This window comes from Zootoca vivipara, chromosome 14 (genome assembly GCF_963506605.1).
Source record: "Zootoca vivipara chromosome 14, rZooViv1.1, whole genome shotgun sequence".
NCBI classification, from domain to species: Eukaryota; Metazoa; Chordata; class Lepidosauria; order Squamata; family Lacertidae; genus Zootoca; species Zootoca vivipara.
Window position 1 is genome coordinate 47,299,406 of NC_083289.1, and position 26,724 is coordinate 47,326,129.

Below are 26,724 nucleotides of genomic sequence, written 5' to 3' on the forward strand. Positions count from 1 at the left end.
CTGAGGAAACTGAGTAAAAGCAGCTTATAATTCGAAATGAATGGAACAGAAAAATTTTGTCCTTAAAAAAAAAAAAGTTCCAGCCTAGTACATAGCAGGGAAACATTCAACCAAACATACGGAGGGAAAACTCCTTCGGCAAACATCACCTCACTTTGCCTGGTGCCTGTGGAGAAATTATATAATATAATACTGGCACAACATCTGAAGCACATAGATTCCTTCGGAGTTGAGTGGCATGGTTTTATTATGCACAGGGCTAAAGAGGAAAATGGAGGACTCCCCTCACGTTATATTACAACTTTTTGGTTAACTTAAACCATTTATCGCCTTCTATATGAATAGCAGACCGGGATAAGAACTTACGTTATTTGGTCGTTATTTTGCATCTATTGCCTGAACGCCAGCTTCTAGGTTAGGGTGGGATGTTTCATTATTTATCTGCATGTTGTTGTGATGTGTTGAAACAATTTAATAAAGAAAAGAAAAAGTGCCCCGTCAAGTCTGGGGGTGGTTATTCATCTCTGCAGGAGCCCCCTGTCTCCTGGGAACATCAAATCCTCCTGCATCATCTCTCCTCCATCCCCCCCCCCCCCCGCATGGTTGATTGTGGTTCTTTTGTTCTTCTTCTTCTTCTTAAGGCTGGGAGAGGGGCTGTTTGATATGCAAATGCCGCCCACATCCCTCCTCTTTGTTTCCTGCCACCACTTTCCTGTTGATATAACTCAGCCCAAGTTGCCTTCCTTAACTCCTTGCGCCCACCTGGTTCGAGCACGTCAGCATGTTGGTCATCCTCCTGAACTGTGTCACCCTCGGGATGTTTCAGCCTTGTCAAGATGACAAATGCAAGTCTGAGAGGTGCACCATTTTGGAGGTAAGAAAATATCATCTCTCTCTCTCTCTCTCTCTCTCCCCCGCAGTGCCCATTGGAACTGGTAGGGCAGAAAGCAGGAAGACTGACAGTAGGTGGCGCTAGAGCCAATGACAGGCAGAGCCAATTAATTCTAAGCTTGCCTCTATCCTCCTGCCAGCTGAGTTCTACAAAGGCAGCTCTGAGGTTTCCCACAAAGAATTATGGGAGTTGCAGCTGGCTAAGGGTGCTGAGAGTTGTTAGGAGACCTCGCAGAGCTATGGTTCCCAGAGTTCCCTGGGAAGAGGGTGCCAGGCAAAAACATTTTTACTTACCCAGACATGTGGTTTTTAATCGAGGTTGGATGGGTACTAGTAGTTAGCTACATATGTCAGTGGCCTTTATTTGCTCATCCAACTGGGTAACTCTTGCCCCTTTTGAATATATTGTCGGATGAGTTTATTGGCCTCCATTAATTGCTGCTTTTTATGTGAATGTCTTTGTTATTTTTTTTTATTTTTTTTGCTGCATAAGTGGCTTTGCGGCACTTGAGTGCAAAAAATGCAACTAATAAATAAAAATATTAATTAAAGTACAGTGGTGCCTCGCAAGACGAATTTAATTCGTTCCGCGAGTCAATTTGTTTTGCAAAAAATTCGTCTTGCAAATCACGGTTTCCCATAGGAATGCATTGAAATTTCTTTTTTTGCCCATAGGAACACATTAATTAAATTTCAATGCATTCCTACGGGAAATCGCGATTCGCAAGATGAACTTTTCGCAAAACGAATTCGTCTTGCGAGTCACCATCAGATCGCAAGACGCATTCGACTTGCGAAAAATTCGTCTTGCAGGACATTCGTCTTGCGAGGTACCACTGTAATAGTGAGCTCATAGGTGCAGGGCAAAGCTGTGTGCCAAAACCTCCCTGCCACCTCTTAACACCACCCGAGGCAGCCGCCCCTTCTTACCTAATGATAGACTCATCTCTCTGTGTGTGCTGGAGGATTTTGGACACTTCCAAGATGTGTTTTGGACAAGTAACAACCTTAAGCCCATAACATTTCCTGCAGACCCCATTTCTGTATGATTTCGTACCACCACCGACTGGTATGGAACAAGTGGGTGGTCCTGTTCCTTCCAACAACTCTCCCCCCCCCCAACTGAGACCAAATAAAATTCAGACTTTGTGTCAAGGCTGTTGGCAGAAACCCGCCATCTCTTTGCTCATAATGCAACCCTACATAACCACCCTCTGGGAAGCGTGTCAGGGCCTTGAGCTCAACATCCATTTCTTCTCCTGCAAGCTAATGAAGCCCTGGAGCTTGCAGGCTGGATCTTAGCCGCTAACTCCCATTCCTCCTGAATCCTGGCAATCATGCACTTGACAGGGACCCCCGGGGAAGACCTGGTCGGAGCTTTTCAGCACAGAGCAGAAACACCCTGGCAGCAATTGGGGTGAGCAAGCGCCCTCATAGCTGTGGGCCTCCTCTGGTAGTTAATGCAATTGCCTTCAGGCCTGGCTCTGCAGAGTTCTACTTTATGCAAACACATTTCGTAAGACAACCATACATCTCAAGGAAGCCTCTTCTGTTTAACCCAGCCATTCCATTAAGACTATCCCATTAGAATCCCATTAGACTCCAGTTAGTTTTTGGCTGCAGGCCGGCCATTATTGATCCGCTTCTATTCCGTTTATGGATGCTGTGGGATTTAGGAGGATGGGCATGTAAAAAAAAAATACTGTGTTGGGGGTGTTAATGGGATTGCCTTCTAACAAGCCTTGGATTTTCAGTTCCCACCCCCCACAAAAGAATAGGAGCCTTCCTAAATCAGAAAGAAGTCCAGGCATCCCCAAACTGCGGCCCTCCAGATGTTTTGGCCTACATCTCCCATGATCCCTAGCTAACAGGACCAGTGGTCAGGGATGATGAGAATTGCAGTCCAAAACAGCTGGAGGGCCGAAGTTTGGGGATGCCTGATCTAGGTTATAGCTGAGGAACCTCCATCCCACTAGCCAGATTTCACCTGCCACACCTCCCCATTTGGCCCACGAGGCTATTTCCCCAAAGCTACAGCCACCTGGCCTCATACCTGATGTCATCTGTGGCATCAGGTGTGCAACAGGTAGAGATGTAGCGGCACATATTATCCAGGGAGGAGGGAGTTCAACCCCACTTGCGTAGCATCTCCCCTGCCATATGCAGGGGCGTCACAAGGGGGGTGCGGGTGTCATGCCTGGGGGGGTGACAAAATCCCCCCGGGCGGATTGGCGTGATGGCACTCGCACCCCCGGCAGGCAGATTCCCGCAACTGTCATCATTAAAATGTGCACTCTGGTCACACAAATACACCCGGCGATCAGCCTGGCACCCCCTGGCAGGCAGTTTAATGTGATCGGCAGTCTGATTTTTGCGATAGGCAGGGAGTGCTCGCACCCCCAGCTGACAGCGCTGCACGCCGGGAGTATTTGCACGATCAGTGGGCGGATTTTCACGATGACAATTGCATCAATCGCGGAAAACCGCCTGCCGGGGATCATAGCTGCCAAGTTATCCCTTTTTTTAAGGGATTTTTCCTTATGCTGAATAGGCTTCCTCGCGAGAAAAGGGAAAACTTGGCAGCTATGCCGGGGATGTGAAAATCCAGCCTCCGATCACATAAAGCTCAACAACTTTGGGGTACCCTGCCTAAAGAAAGCTCAACAACTCTGGGCAATGTTCCCCAAAATTGCAATGTGGGGGGCTGACAAAAAATAAATTGCACCGGGTACCACCTGACCTTGCTATGCCTCTGGCCATTTACTCCCTATCCCTGATGTCAGATGATTGGCAGGTGGGCGATTTCAACAGACCTACTGTTGTTCTATTAGAATTGAAAACAGTCTTCGTTTTGTTTAAGTTAATGGTCTATTAGTGGCAATAATAAAAACAGGAGAATCATTTCCCTCAGTAGTTATTTGCACAATTAGTTCTTTGCTGATATTTGCAATTGCATAAAAGTTTTGTCTTCTCCTTTTCCTCCTTCTCAGATAAAACCAATCTATATTTTTGTTGTTCTTTTGGGTTGGGTTGCAACACTAGAAAACACCTAGCTGTCAAAAAAAGGCAGCCTCTGGAATTGTTGCCAGATTCTTAATTTCTGTGAAATTGTCTTTCCTCCCTGGGAATAGGCTCTCCTCATTTACAAAACCATGTAACACTCCTCCAAAACTACTCAGTTCCAATATGGGAATGTTCTTCTTTTTGTTTCCTTCACCAGATATGAAAGTGTTTCTTCACCTATTTTACTTATCAATTACGTTTATATTCCATCTTTCCTCCAAGAATCTTGAAGTGGCATGCATAATTCTCCGCTGCCCCCCCTTCCATTTTTTTTTGCTCACAACAACCCTGCGAGGTAGGCCACTCTGTGTGACACTCTGACTGGCTCCCAAGGGAAGATTTGAACCCCAGTCTCTCCCAGATGCTAGTCCATCACTCGATTCGCTACACTAAATGACAGGGATTGACTATGGGACTAATAGCGACTTCTTATTGTTGTCTTTTTTCCTTTTCCACTCCAGGCGTTTGATCATTTCATCTTTGCCTTCTTCGCTGTGGAGATGGTCATCAAGATGATAGCTCTGGGAATCTTCGGGCAGAAGTGTTACCTAGGAGACACGTGGAATCGCCTGGACTTCTTTATCGTAATTGCGGGGTCAGTAGACAAATTGCTCATCAATCAGTGTTGTGGGCTGGAAGAGAAAGTGGTGTAAAACGTATATCTATAGGAGGGGGGCATGATTTAAAAGCCCATCAATTTTGCTTGCTTGTCTCAGGGCCATAGTAGAAATTACTTTAACCGGGTAGCAAGATGCTACGTGTTGTTTTGGGGGGGGGCGTGCTTCTGTGTACTTCCGGCTGATACAATACACAGCTATATTCTCTGCTGTTTTCTGAAACCCTGGAGAGTGACTGGCAGCCAGATTATGAGGCAATTGCCTATGTTCCTGAGGATCTGCCCTGCTTTAGGTCCTACAGTTTCTGAGGTAAAGGTAAAGGGACCCCTGACCATTAGGTCCCGTCATGACCGACTCTGGAGTTGCGCGCTCATCTCGCATTATTGGCCAAGGGAGCCGGCGTATAGCTTCCAGGTCATGTGGCCAGCATGACAAAGCCACTTCTGGCGAACCAGAGCAGCACACGGAAACACCGTTTACCTTCCCGCTGTATTTATCTACTTGCACTTTGACGTGCTTTTGAACTGCTAGGTTGGCAGGAGCTGGGACCGAGCAACGGGAGCTCACCCCGTCACAGGGATTCGAACCGCTGACCTTCTGATCAGCAAGCCCTAGGCTCAGTGGTTTAACCCACAGCACCACCTGGGTGGCAAATATTTAAAATGAGTCAGGCGCTTTCTTAATCACTGCACCACATTGGTTCAAATATCTAAAACGTTTGAGTATCCAAATGAAAATGTCTTTTTGTTAGTTTTTAAGCATCCACAAAGCTCAGACCACTATGGGATGAAATGATTGGCGTGTTTTTCCTTTCCTTTTTAAGTTTACTCTCTGCCGCCCCGCCACCCTGTCCTCTAAAACGTCAGTCACCCCCTTGATAATGGAGCTATTTTAGTCCCCAGAGGGATAAGGAAGTGAGTGTTGAATGTGCAGGACCCATTTTTACCCTTTTGGTGTCCTCGAGTGAGTAAATAGAGCGATGAGTGCTTGTGGTATCAGGCAAAAGGCCACAGTAACCAGGGCAGTTCTGATGCAAACAGAGGCTCAAACTGGCGTGAAAGGACAGAACTGGATATTTTCTTCCCAGCACCTCTGTGTGGAGTAGACAGCTAAGTGTCCCCCATAAGCAAGACACAGGCGGCCTTATCAGATAAACTTCCTCTGACTTTGATCATCAGGACGGCTAAAAGCAGGCAATGTGTTGTGCCCTGCCTGGTATCAAAGGTCATATCTGCATAGCCTTCATTTTCTAGACAGCTTTTAATTAAATCTCTATGCTGCCCTTCCTCCCATAAGAGCCTGCTGGATTAGGCCAAGGGCCCACCTGGTCCAGCACAATGGTCAACAATATGCCCCTCTGCAAAGTCCACAAGCAAGATCTGTGGGCTAAACCACTGAGCTGTGGGCTAAACCACTGAGCCTAGGGCTTGCTGATCGGAAGGTCGGCGGTTTGAATCCCTGTGACGGGGTGAGCTCCCGTTGCTTGGTCCCAGCTCCTGCCAACCTAGCAGTTCGAAAGCACGTCAAAGTGCAAGTAGATAAATAGGAACCGCTACAGCGGGAAGGTAAACGGCATTTCCATGTGCTGCTCTGGTTTGCCAGAAGCAGCTTTGTCATGCTGGCCACATGACCTGGAAGCTATATGCCGGCTCCCTCGGCCAATAATGTGAGATGAGCGCGCAACCCCAGAGTCGGTCACGACTGGACCTAATGGTCAGGGGTCCCTTTACCTTTACCTTTACTATGGTTTCCAACAACGGATATTCAAAAGCCTTATTGCCTCTTAGTGGTTAAGAGCGGTGTAGTGGTTAAGAGCGGTGAACTCGTAATCTGGTGAACCAGGTTCGATTCCCTGCTCCTCCACATGCAGCTGCTGGGTGACCTTGGGCTAGTCACACTTCTCTGAAGTCTCTCAGCCCCACTCACCTCACAGAGTGTTTGTTGTGGGGGGGGGAGGAGAATGTTAGCCGCTTTGAGACTCCTTAGGGTAGCGATAAAGCGGGATATCAAATCCAAACTCCTCTTCCTCCTCTTCTTCTTCTTCTTCTTCTTCTTCTTCTTCTTCTTCTTCTTCTTCTTCTTCTTCTTCACAGCAGAGGCAGACCACAGACCTCTTGGCTAGTAATAGTAACCATCACTAACCCTCTCCTCCATGAATTTGTCTAATCTCTTTAAAGCCATTAAGTTGGTGGTCATTGCTGCCTCCTGTGGGAGGGAGTTCCATAGTTTAACTATGTGCAGAGTGAAGAAGCACTGTCCTTTGTATAATAATAATAATGATAATAATAATTTATTTGCCACCCATCTAATTGAGTTGCCCCAGCCATTCTGGGTGGCTTCCAGAAAAATATTAGAACCACAGTAAAACATCAGACATTAAAAACTTCCAACATTCAGCTTCATTGGGCATCCATTATATAGATCTTTCCCATGCTCACTAGAGAAGAGGGGAGAGCCTTTTTGCCGCTTGGGGGCCATATTCTCTGCAGTGGGGGCCACACTCCCATGATGTTCGGGGCCAGAAGTGAAAGTGAGCTGAGGAAGAAATGATTACCTTTGTACGGTGGGCAGGTTTCTGCTCATGCACTCAGCTCTATCCTCCACCGAGTCCAATGAGAGACATTCTCAGAGTTCAGGAACACTTTCCAGCCAAGCAAAAACACAGAACCGGTGAGGGAAGGGGCCTGAGGAGAGTAGGTTTAGCTAGGGGTGGGGGCAGTCCAGAAAGCAAGAGGCAAAGGCCTAGATAAGGTTGCCAGGTCAGGAACATCACAGACCCAGAGATTTCAAAACCCAAACCCAAGACCTCAGGATGGCATTAGGCGATGTCTGTGCTCCCTGAGACCACTGAGCCCTGGAGACGGAGGTTAATTGGGAGAGGGGCGGAAGCATAAGAGCTAATTCCTAGGTGCTGAGGTCCCTTCATTCCCCTGGTAAAATTTTGCAGTGGGTTGGGGACCCCAAAGTTTATAGGCATTGCCATTCAAATGTTGTGTGCATGCCACATTTTGTAATTGACTATGTGGGGGAACCCCCGCCCCCCTATATACAGGTGAAACTTGGAAAATAAGAATATTGTCAGAAAGTGCATTTATTTCAGTAATGCAACTTATTATTATTATTTTTTATTTTAATTTTTACAAATGCTTTCTTTTGGAAATTCCACAGTAATAAAACAAATAGTTACAATCATACAAAAATAAACATCGCTATTACATTTCATTAATTGCATTCCATTTATCATTGACCCGCCTAATGACAAATAATTACAATTACAACAAATAAAGGCTTGAAATATCTTGCTTTGCATGTCATGCATCTATCTCATATATTGGTTTCACCTTTTAAGTTGCATTACTGAAATAAATGCACTTTGCGACGATATTCTAATTTTCCAAGTTTCACCTGTATTTTTTCAAGTTGGCACCCTGGGAGGAGGACAGACCCCGACAGACCCCACCCCCATCCCTGAGAGTGTTTTGCAGTAATTTGCAGCCAGTTCTTGAGAAGCTGAAGTTTGCAATCTGCATGTACAGTCTCCTCAATAATAACCATAATCATTCAGCATAATATTAATAAGGGACTCCCACCCACCTGGAGATTCGAGCACACACCCATCCTGTCATGTGGAGGGGGCCAGGCAAACCTGGAGGCTTCAGGTCAGACCTGGAGGTTCTGGCAGCCCCAGGGCTAGATGGCTGAATTTGGCCCCCAAGCCTGAGGCTCCACACCTCCGCATGAGAGGGCTGTCTCAGCCTGGACAAATAAAAAGATGATAAACAGATAAATAGCTGCATCCATTTATGGTGGAAGCTGTAATAAACTGGGACTGCCGCCAGGCAGCTCTTCAGGATCCTACAATGTTTGCACAATGGTTTTAGACAATAGCTCGTATTATTCCTGGAAAGTCGGCTCGGTTCACACACCTGGCTCCTGGCCTGTTCGCTCCAACTGGCAGGTGGAAATTGGTGTTTGTGATATATATTTCCTTGCTAGGTGGCCCTTGAATCAGCTCCAGTTGTTTCTCTCATGTTCTGCGGTGTGGCAGTGACAAAATAAATCCCAGGCGCTTGGTTTCAAAACGCTGAATGCAGATGTGGCAGGATTATTCGGAAAGCATATTACGCCATCGCATGGAAGCCAAAAAGCCCTGAAAAACACCCCACAAGACCTGTGATTCCATTCCAGAGAATGCTTTCTTTGGTATTTATCCCCACTGCTAGAAAACAGACAGAAATCACTACTGATGAATGCATTTTTCCTCAGGCCATGTTCTGATCCTAAGGACATATGGCATATATGGTTCTTCTCTTCCCCATTTTATCCTCACAACCACCTCATGAGGTAGGTTAAGAAAGGAGAGGCAGTGATTGGCCCAAAAGGTCACACCCAGTGAACATCATGGCCAAGTGAGGAATTTGAACCCTGGTCTCCTGGGACCTACTCCAACACTCTAACCACTGCACCATGCTTGAAAGGTGATTGAGGGTGCTTTTCTTTCCATGGAACATTTCTGCAGCCTCCCCAGGTGCCTTAACTGAAATGCTTCGTAGGAGGAGTTACTTTATGGCATCATCCTCTGAGCTCTAACTGAAGTGAGAGCAGCTGGGGAGGCTGCCTACCCAGTGTCTGAGGTCAGTGCAGTCTCTGGTTTTGTTTTGAAGGAAAGACTTTTCATGTACCTTTTAAAAAAAATGCTTCCAGTTTCTTTCAAAGTAAAAATACTTCACTTTAAAAAATGAAAATGAACAGGTCAGGCATACAACTAGCAGGCTCCCCACTTTCCGATCCCTATAGGACAGCCCAGCTGAGGACATCAGAGGATTTCAGGAAGTGTTGGCACCCGAGGAGGCTGCAAGATGCAGACGCCAAGATAAATTATTTTTAAAATAATTGGGATCACATTGGAAGTAAGGTCAACACACCCCAAACCCTGAACTCTACCCATGACAACTTCATGGAAATGTTTACTCCCTTTTCATAATTTTCAAATGCAATTTCTTTCCCCATAACTTGATGGAGAGCACTCGGGGGGGGGGGGGGGGGCAGGGGTGTTGTGGGAGAAAATTTCAGCATCACACTCATCTAGTCCAGCATCCTGCTTCCTACCATACAAAACCAGATGTCCTCAAGAAGCCGATGCAATACTACATCTCATGGGGATTTGAGAGCTCAACTTTATTTACAGGTGAAACTCGGAAAATGAGAATATTGTCAAAAAGTGCATTTATTTCAGTAATGCAACTTATTATTATTTTATTTTAATTTTTACAAATGCTTTCTTTTGGAAATTCCACAGTAATAAAACAATAGTTACAATAATACAAAAATAAACATCGCTATTACATTTCATTAATTACATTCCATTTATAATTGACCCGCCTAACGACAAATAATTACAACAAATAAAGGCTTGAAATATCTTACTTTGCATGTCATGCATCTATCTCATATATTGGTTTCACCTTGTAAGTTGCATTGCTAAAATAAATGCACTTTTCGACGATATTCTAATTTTCCTAGTATTTTCCTGTATTTACCAACATTTATATACTGCTTGATTGTAACAAAACCTCCAAGCAGTTTACAAGGAATCGTTCTCATACCTGTACTTAGGAACCACATTTATTTACTTCCTACATTTATATCCTGCCTTTCCTCTCCAAGGAGCTCAAAGCAGTAGAGGTGGGTTGTCTCCCCTGCTCCATTTTATCAGCTCAACTACATTTGGGTGGGGAGAGAGTGACTGTCCCAAGGTCATCCAAGGTCATAGCTGAGGGGTGTGTGGATTTGAACCCTGTTCCTAGTCCAACACTCTAACCACTGCACCACACTGCCTGCTAGTGAATCAATCGATCATTTTATTTGTATGCCACTTTTCCAAAGTTGAAACCATGCCCAAGACAGCTTGCAACATAAAAAACATAACTTCAGACAAAATGTCAAAGACTTCCGTACCTGCAACTATAGAATTACAGAGTTGGAAGGGACCCCTGAGGGTCATCTAGTCCAACCCCCTGCCATGCAGGAATCTCAACTAAAGCATCCATGACAAATGGGCATTCAATTGACAAATGAAACTATTTCCACATAAATCATCATAAGATCTAAAGCAAAGGTACAAAAAATAACAATACCAACAGCAGCAACACCTCTCCTCCCCCCCAAAAACCCTCAATCCCCCAGCCCAAGAGTCTGTTCAGCAGCCTTAGCTTTTGTAGCTGGAGTCAGTCCCAAACCAGATGGGGAAAGTCCTGCAAGGCAGAGAGCAGATCTTCCAGGACTCACAGCCAATGAATGGAACCACATGGGCCATTACTGCTGTAATTGTCAGCCTCCCCTTGACACCAAGAGGATCAAGTAGCAAATTGGTTGTGTTTTGTTTTTCATCTAATTTTCATCTAGGTCTTAATGATATTTTATTGAATGTAGCCATGTGTTTATTCAGAGATGGGTGCTTACTTAGAAATAAGCACCCATTGTGTCCCGTGGAACTTCTTCTGTAATAAGGAAGCGTACAAGTTTAGAGGATGTTTGAGAACTCCATTCTCACCTGTGTATCTCTCTTTGTGTGTTTCTCTCCTTCTCTCCAGCATGATGGAATATTCCTTGGATGGGCACAACGTCAGCTTATCTGCCATCCGTACAGTCCGTGTACTCAGGCCTTTACGAGCCATTAACAGGGTGCCAAGTAAGTCCATTGCGCAATTAGTTTCGCTCCCCCCCCCGGCTCCCCTTTGAGATGAAGAAATTAACATCAGGGTCCAAGTCTTCTAACTGGGTCTCTCTTTTCTCTTGTTCCTTGACCGCTTGGCTGATGGCAAAACAAAAAAATAAGAATGCAAGCAGAGCGCTGCTGGGCGAGGCCAGTGGCCCATCGGGTCCAGTATCCTGTTCTCACAGTGTTGAAGCCCACATGCAGGAACAGAGCACATCAGCAGTGCTCTCACCCCTTGTGATTCCCTTTTTTTTTTTAATATTTTTATTAATTTTCCAATTAAAACCAATTATATCACATTCAATATTTCAAATTATACACATATATATATCAATCAAACCGAATGTTATGCCAAATCATCTAAAAAATTTTTTATTTGGGTTCCCATGCTTCAAGAAATTGGGAATTCCTCGCAACTGTCCACTGCCGTCTTTTTTCTAAAGTTCAAATCGTCCTCCAAGTTCATAATAATCCAGATCTTCCCCTTACAGTCACATAGATGTTTTCCACTTTCATCCGATTGTTTCCCAGCTGCTGAGATAAATATCAAACAAAGTTTCACAGATGTTCTTTCTCCTGTGTGAGTTAATCAGTCCAGCCTCCCCATAAATCTTCTTAATGGAGCTCCCTGTTGCGTCGAAGCAGTTCGAAGCAGCGCCATTTTAAAAAGCTCAAATCACTTTCGTTTTCTCTCATAGCCATGAAGATTTACGATCATTATAATTTACAGCTTTTCCAGGCAGGAGACCCAAACATCAAACCATAGACTCTTGGTAAATTAATGGATCTCCTTGCCCTATAGCTGAACTTAGCTTCAGGTCGCTGCTCCAATTTAAAGTGCGTCACAGCTCATAAATCCTCCGAACGCGTCCAGAACTCCTTCCGTCCAACTAGGGGGGGGCTTTTCTCATCGGCAACTCCACATCTTTAAAAAATATGCTCAGTAACAACAGTTATAAAGTTCAACTCACACAGTCTTTTGCTTCTCTTTCACTCCAAACAAGCCAGGACATCGCGTCCGGGAAGGTACGAGGCAACAATATGAAGAAAAATAAAATAAAAACTCACTTCCCTTATCGCTCCGTCCCCATCAATCCTTCTTCCAGATGCAGTACAATCTTTGACTCCTCTCCCTCAGCAGCATAAATTTCTCAGCAGTAAACAGCGCTTCTTCCCCTCCTTCTGAAGTATGTCCATAGATTTAAGCCTAATTATCTTCTTTAACCATGGAAATCCCCGCCATGCAGATTAGCGTCCGGGAGTCCTGGCCCTTGTAAGTGCTCAGCCCAAGCTCCCCCCACTCCAAAAACAGTCGGAGTGGGTCTGGGGGCATCGCGGGCCAGCGGCCCCTCTCCGTAACCCCCGGAGAGGGTAGGGGGTTGCCATTTACTCCCCTAGCAACCGCCAAATTCCTTACGAAGGTCAGAGAGATGGAAAACAGGTCCGCCATTCCTGCAGGCGGAAACCGGAACCCCCCCCCCTTGTGATTCCCAGAAACTGGTCTATACAGGCACACTGCTTCCCAAAGTGGAGGCGAAACATAGCCATTTGGGCTAGCAGCCCTTGATAGCCCTCTCTTCCATGAATTCCCCAAATCTTTTAAAGACTTCCAATTTTGGTGGCCGTTGCTGCCTCCTGTGGCAGGGAGTTCCATAGCTTAACTTAAACTCAGTGTCTGTCCTGAATCTTCAGGCGTTCATAGAAACATAGAGTTGGAAGGGATCTCAAGAGTCACCTAGTCCCATCTCTGGCAATGCAGGAATCAGCTTAATCGGATGTCCCCAAATCCCAGTGTTATGAGAGAGGGAGAGAAACCATCTCCCTGTCCATTTTCTGCACCCTGTGACTTATTTAAACACCTCTGTCGCATCCTCCCCTTACAAACGAGCAAAACATTTTCATTTAAATTGGTAATTGCATCGAATGGCCAGTCGTTTTAACGTTACTTTTGTACTGCTTTAAATGTTTTTATATCGCTGTACGCTGCCCTGATATTGTATGAGAGTGGCCTTTGATACCATTGACCATTACATCTTTCTGGACCGTCTAGAGGGGCTGGGGGCTGGGGGGCACTGTTAAACAGTGGTTCCGCTCCTTCCTCCTGGGCCGTGTCCAGAAAGTGGTGTTGGGGGATGAGTGTTCAGACCCCTGGGCTCTCACTTGTGGGGCGTCTCAGGGTTCCGTCCTCTTCCCCATGCTTTTTAACATCTACATGAAGCCGCTGGGAGAGATCATCAGGGGGTTTGGGCTGGGTGTCCGTCCATATGCGGCTGATACCCAGCTCTACCTCTCTTTCATACCGGAACCAGTGAAGGCGGTGAAGGTCCTGTGTGAGTGCCTGGAGGCGGTTGGAGGATGGATGGCGGCTAACAGATTGAGGTTGAATCCTGACAAGACAGAAGTACTGTTCTTGGGGGACAGGGGGTGTTCGGGTATGGAGGACTCCCTGGTCCTGAATGGGGTAACTGTGCCCCTGAAGGACCAGCTGCACAGCCAGGGAGTCATTTTGGACTCACAGCTGTCCATGGAGGCGCAGGTCAGTTCTGTGCCAAGGGCGGGTTAGGTTGAGACAGAGTGGCAGACCTCGAGGTCACCCACTGGTCTTCATCGCAGAATGGGGATTTGAACTGTGTCAAGCTAACTGCTTCATAGTATCGTAGTGTTTCTTCCAACCTGGTGCCCTCCAGAAGATGCTGGAGTTCAAACCCCTCATCCCTGACCATTGACCACACTGGTTGGGGCTGATGGGAGTTGTAGTCCAATGCCACCTGGAGGGCACCAGCTTGGGGAACGCTGCTATACTGTCTTAATCGATAGGGGGTGAGACTTCTTAAATCTAGCAGCTAAAGAGTGGGTAATTTCTGCCAGCCTTCCCCAGCCCAGTGCCCCTTCCCCAGGTGTCGCTGGACTACAACTCCCATCATTCCTGGTCATTGGACATGCTCACTGGGAGTTGGAGTCCAGCAATATCTGGAGGGCACCAGGCTGGCCAAAGCTAATAATAGGGGGGAATGAGCGCATGTAGGAAACTTTGGGTGGTTTTTAGACCTCTCTGCAGACTAAATGTTGAATTATGGGGGTTGGACTAGATGACTCCCGGGGTCCCTTCCAGCTCTACGATTCTATAATTCAATTCTAGTTTGCTTGCTGGCCCCGAATGGCACCTGGGTCCTTTTTTTCCAGCTTCCTTTATTTATTTCCTCCTTTGGGGCTTTTCTTTGAAGATGAGTGATGGGTTTAGGAAGGGAGCGGTGTCATAAATATGCACCTCAGCTATTTGTCTCTGGGTTAACATTGGGGAAATTTTCTTAGCAACCTTAATATTTGTTTCTCACTGTTATGTATTATTCTTCTGCAGGGGACAGGGGCGGGGGAGTGAGGGAGAGAGACAGCCACCAGTAAAAACTAAGAATAGTAAAAACCAGTTTAAGAACATGAAGAGCTGCCTTAGAGCAGGCATCCCCAAACTGCGGCCCTCCAGATATATTTTGGCCTACAACTCCCATGATCCCTAGCTAACAGGACCAGTGGTCAGGGATGATGGGAATTGTAGTCCAAAACATCTGGAGGGCCGAAGTCTGGGGATGCCTGCCTTAGAGCAAACTACAGTGGTACCTTGGTTCTTGAACTTAATCTGTTCCAAGAGTCAGTTCAACTCCCGAAACCGTACAAAAACCAAGGCACGGCTTCTGTTTAGCTGCAGGAGCTTCCTGCACTCAGTTAGAAGCCTCAGAAGCTGAGGATGCCACATCAGATGTTCAGCTTCCCAAAAAAACGTTCGCAAACCACAACACTCACTTCTGGGTTTACAGCATTCGGGAGCCGATTTGTTCAGGAGGCAACCTGTTCAACAACCAAGGCACCACTGTATAGGTCAGTCCTATTCAGAGTAGGTCCATTGAATATAACGAACATCACGTAGGGTTCCCATATTTTGAAAAGAGGACACATTTGCCGACTTCTACTTTTAACTATGGACTCTACCCATGGAAAGGAGGGCGTGTCCTGGAAAAAGAGGACATATGGCAACCCTGCAAGGCCTTACCCAAGTCTTTGTATGTCATTGCAAGCACCTTGAATTGGACTTGGAAGCACCAGCACAGGCCTCAGAGAACTGGTATAAGACGTGCCCACCAGCACCCTGCCTGCTGTATTCTGCCGACATTGCAGCTTCTGAACAGTCTTCAAGGGCAGCCCCACATAGAGTGCATTACAGTAGCCATGCACACAGCAGTGGGCACTCAACCACACCATTGGAACTTGTATAGCTGCAGCTTTCAGCATTCCCAAGACTGTTGCCAGCTCAGCCTCTGTGTTTGCAGGGGGTGGGGGCATCAGCGGCAAAGGCGAACCAAACAGGGTCTGTCTGCTCTCGGAGATTTGAGTGGGCCTTAAGCCCCTTCCATGATTTGCTTCAGCTGCGTCTGTCCTCAATCCAATTTGGAAGATAAGCCCACCAGTTGAATTCATTTCCTGGTAGCAATGGCACGCTGCCGAGTGATCCCTTCCCGATATGCTAATATCTGCTCTGAGCTCTTTTATCGCTTTTTGGTGCAAACTTTCATCTGCCAAGAGCTCGTGTAATTGCAGAAAAATAATCAGGTGCCCGTAAGAAATGATTTTGCCTGCTCTTTCACTTTGTTTCAAAAAGGTATTGAATTGTCTGGGGCTCCCAGTAATAGCCATCTACCTGTAAAGCTTTGACGGTGAAGAATGCATAGGGGCTGGAAGCTAATTCCAGTGTGCCCAGTTCTGCTGAGGGTTAGACTCCGTGCGGGTAGTGGAAATATTTTGAAGGGCCTCTTCCAGCCCAAAGCGAGGCAATTCAGCACCCTGGCCAGCTCCCAGAGGGCTGCTCTAGCGAACCTTGGGAAGATGTTGTCCCAGCAAAGGCTTGGGGTCACTTGAAGCTTTTAAAAAGCTCTCAGGGCTTGACCCTGCTGTGACTCCACCCCTTAGTAAAGCTATTTGCATGTTGGAGGGGCCTATTCAGCAGCCACAAAGAGGAATTTAAAATTACAAGTGGGATTGCAGCACAAATGCTTCTGAATGCTTTTATGGATGCCTTTTTAACTTTTTTTTTCACCAATAAATCTAATGTAGAGTGGTACCTTGGTTCTCAAACTTAATCCATTCTGGAAGTCCGTTCCAAAACCAAAGCATTCAAAAACCAAGGCACACTTTCCCCTAGAAAATAAGGCAACATGGATTAATCCGTTCCAGACTTTTAAAAACAACCCCCAAAACAGCAATTTAACATGAATTCTACTATCTAACGAGACCATTGATCCATAATGAAAGCAATAAACAATGTACTGCAGACACACAATCAATAAAACTCGGCCTCCAGGTGTTTTGGGACAACAATTCCCATCATCCCTGACCACTGGTCCTGTTAGCTAGGGATGATGGGAGTTGTAGTCCCAAAACATCTGGAGGGCTGAGTTTGGGGATGCCTGCAGTAGCTGAACTGGGTTCCACACAGTCACAAAAACAAAATGATAAGAACCGCAAAAACAAAAAGGCAAAATCAATAGCAAAAACAGACAGACCTCAGCGTAACACTCAAAGCAGAAGTGTGGCATTCAAATCGGAAGCGTAACACCAGGCATCCCCAAACTTCGGCCCTCCAGATGTTTTGGACTACAATTCCCATCATCCCCGACCACTGGTCCTGTTAGCTAGGGATCATGGGAGTTGTAGGCCAAAACATCTGGAGGGCCACAGTTTGGGGATGCCTGCGTAACACTCAAAATGGAGCATGTTCGGCTTCCAAAAAAAGTTCACAAACCAGAAAACTTACTTCTGGGTTTGCAGTGTTTGTGTTCCAAGTTGTTTGAGTACCAAGGCATTTGAGAACCAAGATACCACTGTATACTGTACAGAGGTTTTGGTTTTTTTAAATAATCAAGTAGTGTGTGTGTGTGTGTGTGTTACAGATGGTTTCTAACAAAAGCAGCCTTTTCACTGCAGTCTCGTAGTAGAGCATCTTAAATTCTGGTGCCAAAGGGCAGGGGTCCATTGAGAATCCCACACAGAGCTCGGTCAAGGATAAGTGCTTTGATCTGCCCACCTGGCTACACCTGATTGTATTAGTTGGTGGAGGCTGACAGCAATCAATTTGCTGCAGAGACTTACTGCTAAAAAAAGAAAAATGTCCATGCAGCACAGGCATTGTCTCCACTCAGAATTGTTCTTGGAAATAGCTGGGTGAAGAATCCCTACAATTTGTTTGTTTGGCAGCGCACTTAGTTTTTCTAAGGGTGGAGGAAGAGATGTTTCCTCTAGCTTTACAATTTTTTTCCCACCCTTACTTTCATTCACGCTCAAAACCCACACCAGATAGATAGTTGAGAGAGAGAGAGAGAGAGAGAGAGAGAGAGAGAGAGAGAGAGAGAGAGAGAGAGAGAGAGAGAGAGAGAGAGAGATGACATAGATGATAGGTAGGTAGGTAGGTAGGTAGATTAGATAGATAGATAGATAGATAGATAGATGATAGATAGATAGATAGATGATTGATGACATAGATGATAGATAGATAGATAGATGATTGATGACATAGATGATAGATAGATAGATAGATAGATAGATAGATAGATAGATAGATAGATAGATAGATAGATAGATAGATAGATGATAGATAGATAGATAGAGATGATAGATAGATAGATGATAGATAGATAGATGATAGATAGATAGATAGATAGATAGATAGATAGATAGATAGATAGACAGACATAACCCTGACAAAATATAGTGCTGTTTTTTCAGCCTAATACCTCCTAATCATATTTTCTCCATGTGGAACATAAGAAGCTGCCTTATTCAGTGGTACCTCGGGTTACAGATGCTTCAGGTTACAAACGCTTCAGGTTACAGACTCCGCTAACCCAGAAATAGTACCTTGGGTTAAGAACTTTGCTTCAGGATGATAACAGAAATCGTGTTGCGGCAGGAGGAGGCCCCATTAGCTAAAGTGGTACCTCAGGTTAAGAACGGACCTCCGGAACGAATTAAGTTCTTAACCTGAGGTACCACTGTACAGAGTTGGGCCATTGGTCCAGCCATCTCAGTATTGTCAACACTGACCAGCAGCAGCTCTCCAGAATTACAGACAGGAGTCTCTCCCGACCCCAGCTGGAAATGCCAATTATACCTGGATCCTTCTCTGTGCAAATCAGGTGTTCAGATTAAACTGTGCACCTTCCGCTTGAGAAGCAGATGCTCTACCACAGAGAAGATCTCAAGGCACCTCAAAATATCTTAAACTCAGGGTCAACCAAGAAGAGACAAGACCGATCTGCCATTGGGTTATTTTCTTTCTTTGAATCTCATGTGGGGAACCTTGGGCAGCCACAAATTCAGGTGGCTTTAGAAGGAATATTGGACAAATTCATGGAGGACAAGGCTAACAAAGGGTCCTGGCCATTGTGGCTGTGTTCTCCCTCCCCTGTCAAAGGCCATAGTAGAGCCTCTGAACACCAGTTGCTGGAGAAGGCAGGTGACGAGGGGGCTGTTGCAGTCATGTCCAGCCTGCAGGGTTTTTTTCCCCACAGGCATTTGGTTGGCCACTGTGAGAACAGGATGCTGGCCAAGATGAGCCACTGGCCTGATCCAGCACGGCTCATCTTGAGTTCTTATGCTCTTTAGTTTTCCTTCCTTCCTTTTGATGGGGCCTCACACCAACAGGATTTTGCACTGAAGAAGAGTTTGGATTTGATATCCCGCTTTATCACTACCCGAAGGAGTCTCAAAGCGGCTAACAATCTCCTTTTCCCTTCCTCCCCCACAACAAACACTCTGTGAGGTGAGCGAGGCTGAGAGACTTCAGAGAAGTGTGACTAGCCCAAGGTCACCCAGCAGCTGCATGTGGAGGAGCGGAGACGCGAACCCGGTTCCCCAGATTACGAGTCTACCGCTCTTAACCACTACACCACGCTGGCCCTCTGAAGACAGAGGGGCTTTTGTTAGGAGTAATTGACAATGACAAGGGAGGCAAAGCGAGGATTGCTCAGCAGAAGAAAGAACAGGAGGCTTATTGAGAGATTGCAGCCGAGCCAAAATGGCACACTGTCTCCAAATTGGGCCACTAATGGGCACGGGGGAGGAATTGAAGCCAGCAAAAAGCTTGGTAGGGCAGAGCTCTCAGGAGGATGCCACTTTGCACAGAGAAACCTTTTAAGAGGATGAAACACCCCTGCAAAGTCTTTCTTGCCACCAGCAGATTCATCAGGCACATTGATTGGCACCAGAGGGTAAGAATGTCCCCGCCCAAAGAAAACTCACTTCCCGTCAAGTGCTGCGGTCCCCAAAATTGTCTTCCCCTCCTTTGGCTGACCTTCATAAGGCTGCATCTGCACCAAACATTTAGATGATGGTGATGATGATGATGATGATGATGATGATGATGATGATGATGATGATGATTTATTATTTACACCCCGTCCATCTGGCTGGGTTTCCCCAGCCACTCTGGGCAGCTTCCAACAGAAGAATAAAATAATCAATTAAAGATTAAAAGCCTCCCTAAACAGGACTGGCTTCAGATGTCTTCTAAAAATCTGGTAGCTGTTTTTCTCTTTGACATCTGATGGGAGGGCGTTCCACAGGAGAGGGCGTTCCTCTCTCTCTCCTGGCCGGTTCTCATCTAAATTACTTTGCGATCCTGCTCTGCTTCTCACAGGGGGGGGGCTTGCTCCCCTCCCACCATCACCATTGGTTGAGCTGTACCCTTGACAAATGTGGCCAGTCGTATCACCCAAAGGGTGGCAGGGGAAAAGATGTCAACAAGATGGCTTACTCCTTAGCAGCACCAGGTAACATGATGGGACGACGCCACTCGCCTGACCTCCCAACAGCAGAGTCGCTGGTGTTTACAAGAGGGGAGATTCGGTCTTGTGCTCAGGTCTCTGCTTGCAGGGTTGCCATGGGGTATCTGGGTGGCCAGTGCTAGAAAAGGATGCTGGACAAGATGGGGCCACTCTGCTTATGTTTTTATGGCCAGGGGCAGGTGGTGTGGCTGGGGAAGAGGACTGAGGACCAGAGAGGGGACTACATTCATTCCTGAACCTCTCCGCTCTTGGCTTGGGAGGTTCTGAGGTGCGAGCTACCCGATTAGCTAAGAGATGTTTTGCTTCCCCCCTGCAACAAAAAAAACATGAAATCGGGCTTAGTATTGCCGCTGTTCATTCGTTTGCTTTTTCACAACGGCTGCTCGCCGTCCCCTTTGATGCGGGGCTTAGTTCCGCCGTTGAAAACAACAGCAGGTCATTCCGGTGCCAAACAGCATCTCGGCAGCAATCGGGGTTGCGGACTGCAAGGGTATAATGAATCCCAGATAGCATCAGCCATCCAGGTAATCCCTTCTGATCCCCCAATTCGCAGGCAAAGCCTTAACATTCACTCGCTGTCTCTCTCTCTCTCTCTCTCTCTCTCTCTCTCTCTCTCTCTCTCTCTCTCTCTCTCTCTCTCTCCTGGCCGGTTCTCATCTAAATTACTTTGCGACCCTGCTCTGCTTCTCCCAGGAGGGGCTTGCTCCCCTCCCACCAACGCCATGGGTTGAGCTGTACCCTTGACAAAGGCGGCCAGCCGTATCGCCCAAAGGGTGGCAGGGGGAAAGATGTCAACAAACGAATTTAGTCCTAATCCAGGGGCAGCCAAGGTTGTGCCACCCGAAAGTTGCTGTTGGACTACAGTTCCCATCATCTGCCATGGACTGGTTGGACGTAGAGGAAGGGTGGGAGGAACCAGATGGGGAAGACCCAAAGGAAGAAGGCACAGAGCCCAGGGAGTGGTGGTGGGACAACGAGGAGTGGTCAGAAGGAGAAGACAGGGGGGAGGAGGAGGCATTGGAAGGTGAAGAAGGTTACAGGGCTTAGTGAGCTGGAAGAGTGTGTGGCAGACAGAAGTCCAGAATTAGAGGCAGAAGCAGAAGCAGGCTGGTGGGAGGGAGGGAGGAGGCCAAGAGGCAGAGATGGGGCAGGCTGGTGAAGAGGTCCAGGTGTTTCCTGGTCCTGCTGCAATGAACCTCCCTCCCTAATGCAGATGTATGAGGAAGTAGGACCCTCGTACTTATGGAACCACTTCTCCTGGTATGTCCCGCAGAGGACCCTAAGGTCCATGAATAATAATAGCTTAAAGGTCCCAGGCCCTAAAGAAGTCAGACTATCCTCCACCAGGGCCTTTTCAGTGGTGGCTCCGACCTGGTGGAATGCTCTGTCCCACGAGACTAGGGCACTACAGGACTTGATCACCTTCCGCAGGGCCTGTAAGACAGAGCTATTCCACCTGGACTTCAATTTGAAATAGCCTGATCCTCTATTCCCTTTCCCCTTTCCTTTTTTATGAAGAAACCCTTTCTGGGACCCCATATGCAAACTCTTCCCTGGTCTCCACCTCTCCAGATGTTTTGGATACCTAGCTAACAGGGCCAGTGCTCAGGGATCATGGGAGTTGTATTTCCAAAACATGTGGAGAGCCAAGGTTGCCTATGCCTGCCCTAGTAGGACCAACTTGGCCAGTTAGCCTTGGTGATCATTTGATGTCTACTGACTGGGGTTTCTCCCCCCCCCCTAAAATGACCCCTGAATTTTTGGATTTTATTGACATTGATGCTGCATTTATGTTGTATTTTATGCTGCTCATATGCTGTTTTTAAATCGTATTTTAATCAATGTTTCATATTTGCTGTTAGCCGCCTTCAGTCCGGTTTCTAAACCGGGAAGGGCGGGGTATAAATAAAAAATTATTATTATTTATTATTTTTAAATGTGCAGGGCTGGGTCACACAAGCTGTGCATCTGAACCAAGTGGATCCTGGAAGGACCTGCCAAATCTTTTTTATCAACCACTGCCTGCCTGCTCCATGCCCTCCCTTCATCTCCTTTCCCCCCTTCTCTCTCCCTCTCCCCAGGTATGCGCATACTCGTCACCCTGCTGTTAGATACTCTGCCTATGTTAGGCAATGTCCTTCTCTTGTGTTTCTTTGTCTTTTTCATCTTTGGGATCGTCGGGGTGCAGCTGTGGGCCGGGCTGCTGAGGAACAGATGTTTCCTAGACACCAATTTTCAAATGTAAGTACTCGGAAGTCAATCAGCCATCTCCTTACATCTGCCCATGCGCTTGTGCGCATTTAATTATAGAACCGTAGAGCTGGAAGGGATGCCGCCCTCCTGCAATGCAGGAATTGCGACTAAAGAACCCCTGACAGATGGCCATCCAACCTGTGTTTAAAAGCCTCCTGCAAAGGAGAGTCCACCACCTTCTGAGGGAGACCGTTCCACCGTCAAGCAGCTCTTGCCCTCAGAAAATTGTATGCTGCCACCTGAGGCAGTCAACTCACCTGGCCTCATGGGTGGGCCGGCCCTGACTATTAGAGTGATTAGACTGTCAGACTAGGACCTGGGAGACCAGGCTTCAAATCCCTCACTTGGCCATGAAGCTCACGGGGTGTGACTGTGGTCCTCTCAGTTTAAACAAGGCTTCGTCAACCTCGGCCCTCCAGATGTTTTGAGACTACAATTCCCATCCTCCCTGACCACTGGTCCTGCTAGCTAGGGATCATGGGAGTTGTAGGCCCAAAACATCTGGAGGGCCGAGGTTGACGAAGCCTGGTTTAAACTATCTCAAAGGGTTGTTGTGGGAATGAAATGGGGAGAACTGTCTACACCACCTTGAGCTCCTTGGAGGACTGGTGGGATATCAATGCAATAAGTTAGATAAATAAATAGAATTAGTTGGCTGTGCCTGTGGCAGGCTCTAGGGCCATATTAACACCCTACCTTTAAAGCCCTGTGATACCATTTTAATCATTCATGGCTTACCCCAAAGAATTCTGGGAACTGGAGTTCCTTGGGGCTGCTGTAAAAGGTAAAGGGACCCCTGACCATTAGGTCCAGTTGTGGCTGACTCTGGGGTTGTGGCGCTCATCTCACATTATTGGCCGAGGGAGCTGGCATACAGCTTCCAGGTCATGTGGCCAGCATGACAAGGCCACTTCTGCCGAACCAGAGCAGCGCACGGAAACACCGTTTACCTTCCTGCTGTAGCGGTACCTATTTATCTACTTGCTCTGGTGTGCTTTCGAACTGCTAGGTTGGCAGAAGCTGGGACTGAGCAACGGGAGCTCACCCCATTGCGGGGATTCAAACCGCCAACCTTCTGATCAGCAAGCCCTGGGCTCTGTGGTTTAACCCACAGCGCCACCCGTGTCCCTGGGGCTGCTGAGAGCCCCCTTATTTCCCTCACAAAGCTACAATTACCAGCGTAGTTTAACAATCAAGCCCTTTTCCCAGGGAACTCTGGGAACTGTAGCTTCATAAGAGGAATAGAGGATCTCCTAACAACTCCCCACAGATTACAGCTCCCAGAATTCCTTGGTGGAAGCCATGACTATTTAAATCGTCACTGTAGTGCTTTAAATAGATGGTGTGGATGAGGCTTATTTTTCTGCCTGTGATTGGCTCTTAATCCACCTACCGTTGGTCTATCTGACTTTGGCACTACCAATGGGCACCAGTCATTGCTGGCCAGTTGTGAGCTTTCGGTTGCCACCTGCCCAGTGTCAAATGTCAGGTGTCATCGCCAGGATCTGCTGCACAAGAACCTCTCTCTCCACTTTCTTCTCCCTGATCAGCTTGGATTTCCCCCCCATTAAAACACCGCCAGCATATAGACTTGTCTCCATCACCCACCCTTCTGTGGGTGCACTCATTTCTGCCACAACCCGTAAACGAATTTTCCACCTTGCCCCACTCTTTGAAGAAATGTTTGGAAAGGAAGGGGAGTTTGGGTATCAAGCAAATGCCACAGGACAGTCCTAAATGGGATTGCTTTGGTCATGAATTAAAACTCCAGAGCTGCTGAGCTTAGCCGTGCCGTTGGCAGCCTGGAGTGCTCTCCCCACACAGTTAAGTTTATTTTTATTCCTAAGACTCTGCCAGGCAGTATAAAAATGTAAACAGAGAGTTCCAGGCGGCTTTGTGTGTTTAAGCGAAAGGTGTTTGCAGGGCTGCCTAATTTCCTCCTCCTGACTTGGATTGCATCTGATGTCTGGGCTTCTGAGAAAGGCTGTCCAAGGCCTGAAGGGAAGGGCTTTTTTTTGCATGCAGGCCTCATTCCATGCTAGGGGTCGTTGGGAAAGCAACTGAAAATGAAGCCACCAATGTCACAATGCCATTACAGTGGTACCTTGGTTCTCAAACTTAATCTGTTCCGGAAGTCTGTTCCAAAACCAAAGCGTTCCAAAACCAAGGCATGCTTTCCCATAGAAAGTACTGTATATTCCTGCGTATAAGACTACTTTTTAACCCAGGGAAATCTTCTCAAAAGTTGGGGGTCGTCTTATACGCCAGGTCGTATTTCCTATATGGCGAGTATATCCCAAACTCTATATTTTAACTGGAAAAGTTGGCGGTCGTCTTATATGCCCAGTCGTCTTATACACCGGAATATACGGTAATGCAAAATGGATTAGTCCATTCCAGACTTTTAAAAACAACCCCTAAAACAGCATTTTAACATGAATTTTACTATCTAACGAGACCATCGATCCATAAAATGAACGCAATAATCAATGTACAAAATAAATAAATGAAACAGTATTGTAGATGATAAAAATTAAAATTATTTTTTTTCTTACCTGCACCGATGATAGTTATTGTTTGGATGGGGGGGTGCTTTTATCCATTTCCACATTTTTATTCCATTTCCACATTTCCTCCCCGGGGCCTCATGGCCAACTCCCAATTCACGTGACATCACACGTGTGTGTTGCACGTGTGACGCTGCGTACACACAACAAGCCCACCCCCCGGCAATGTTGCATGGAACATGTTGCCTCTGAGCAGCATTTTTCCAGGGTGGTCATTTTAAGGATGGGAAATGTCATGCACAGATCTAGCCAGCAAGAGTCTCACCATGGTCTTCTGTCAGCCATGCAGGTGGGGTCAGAACCAGGAGACGAGGGTCATCCTAGGCCTTGAAATGTTGTCGGACCTGTTGTGAGACCGACTTCGTTTTCTTTCTCTTTGTTTACTTGGATTGTTGCATTGCAGGTTTTTTGGCATGGCAACAATTCCCTAATGTACGTTTTGGCCCAGAGACACTGGAGCAGTATAAGAGGAAAAACCAAACGCGTAGGAGCGAGTTTCCCTCTTCTTCCCCAGTATAGAATATATTGCCAAAGGCAATTTAGGCTGGAAAGAATATTTGCTGCCCCTTGCTAGGCAGTAGCAGCTGATCAGTTCAGAACTGCCCCCTCGCTACATAAAATACAACAGTCCCAACTCAATTCTCAAAAATAATAATTTCAGGGGGGAATTATCATGATCTAAACACAGCAAGGGTATAAGGGAGTTTCCTGTGTCTTCCTTCCCATTCAAGGACGTACAACTTGACTTTCCTGAATCCGTACTATCGGCCAGAGGAAAGCGAGGAGAATCCGTTCATCTGCTCGTCCCACCGGGATAACGGCATGCAGAAATGTTCCAGCATCCCAAACCGGAAGGAGTACAAGGTGGAATGTACTTTGAGCATGGACTCTTACAACCAAAATTCGTATACCCTGGACTTCAGCAGCAGAAACGCCTGCATCAATTGGAACCAGTATTACAACATTTGCAGGACGGGGGATCTCAACCCGCACAATGGAGCTATTAATTTTGATAATATTGGCTATGCTTGGATAGCTATTTTTCAGGTAAGCCTCTTTTATCCTCCATTCTTTCATTGGGGTACCCATGTGTGTTTGAGATGCACGTTTTTGCCCACATAAGATGAGTAAATGAAGCAATCCTCAAATATTACATCAGCAGCCGGCCAACTCTGACGCTCTGCTTTTGCGCTGGCGGTTATCAAGCTTCCCGCCTCCGAGCACTTTCTGCTCTTTCATGCTGACATTTTGTGGGAAGATCCAATTGTGGTGGGCTAGCTCTCTTTCCGTGGACATTTTCTTTTGTTATTTGTCGTAGCCCCGTCTGATTCCCATTGCCCAGCAAGCAAGGGCTAGAGCAGAGGTCGGCAAACTAAGGCCCGTGGGCCGGATGTGACCTGCTGGGCTTGTTAATGTGGCCCACGGGCCTTGCGGACCCTGCCGCCCACTCGGTCAGTCCCCGCGCTAAACTGCCGCAGAGGCCTCGCCACGCGGGGACTGACTTTCGTGCTGTGGCTTCTGATTGGCTGCAGAAGCTGAGGGTGCCAAAGGTGAGGCGTCGTCGGTGACTGCAGTGGCTGTGGCATGAGTGGCAGTGGCAGTGGCAGTGGCAGGGGGTCTTTTCAGGGGGGGCTTTTGGGGTGGGGGGGTCCTTTCGGGGGTGCTTTTGGGAGAGGGTGGGTCCATAGCTGCCAAGTACCCTGTTTTTACTTACCTTTTCCCGGTGGTCCCCCGTATCACTTCGTCTCCCGTTTTTCTCCGTTATTTTCTCCTGCTGGCGGCCA

At 46.9% G+C, this 26,724-nt stretch overlaps 1 protein-coding gene across 3 annotated transcripts in view; it reads left to right on the forward strand.

The window, feature by feature from the left end:
• Positions 1 to 596: 596 nt before the first annotated feature.
• Positions 597 to 26,724, forward strand: part of CACNA1H (calcium voltage-gated channel subunit alpha1 H) — a 172,502-nt gene continuing 146,374 nt past the window's right edge. For all 3 annotated transcript variants that reach the window (XM_035130681.2, XM_060282381.1, XM_060282380.1), the window contains exons 1-5: positions 597 to 874; positions 4,416 to 4,549; positions 11,165 to 11,262; positions 22,202 to 22,361; positions 25,672 to 25,987. In XM_035130681.2, the coding sequence (XP_034986572.2) occupies positions 782 to 874; positions 4,416 to 4,549; positions 11,165 to 11,262; positions 22,202 to 22,361; positions 25,672 to 25,987 (801 nt within the window). In that variant the 5' untranslated portion in view covers positions 597 to 781. The remainder of the gene's footprint in view (positions 875 to 4,415; positions 4,550 to 11,164; positions 11,263 to 22,201; positions 22,362 to 25,671; positions 25,988 to 26,724) is intronic.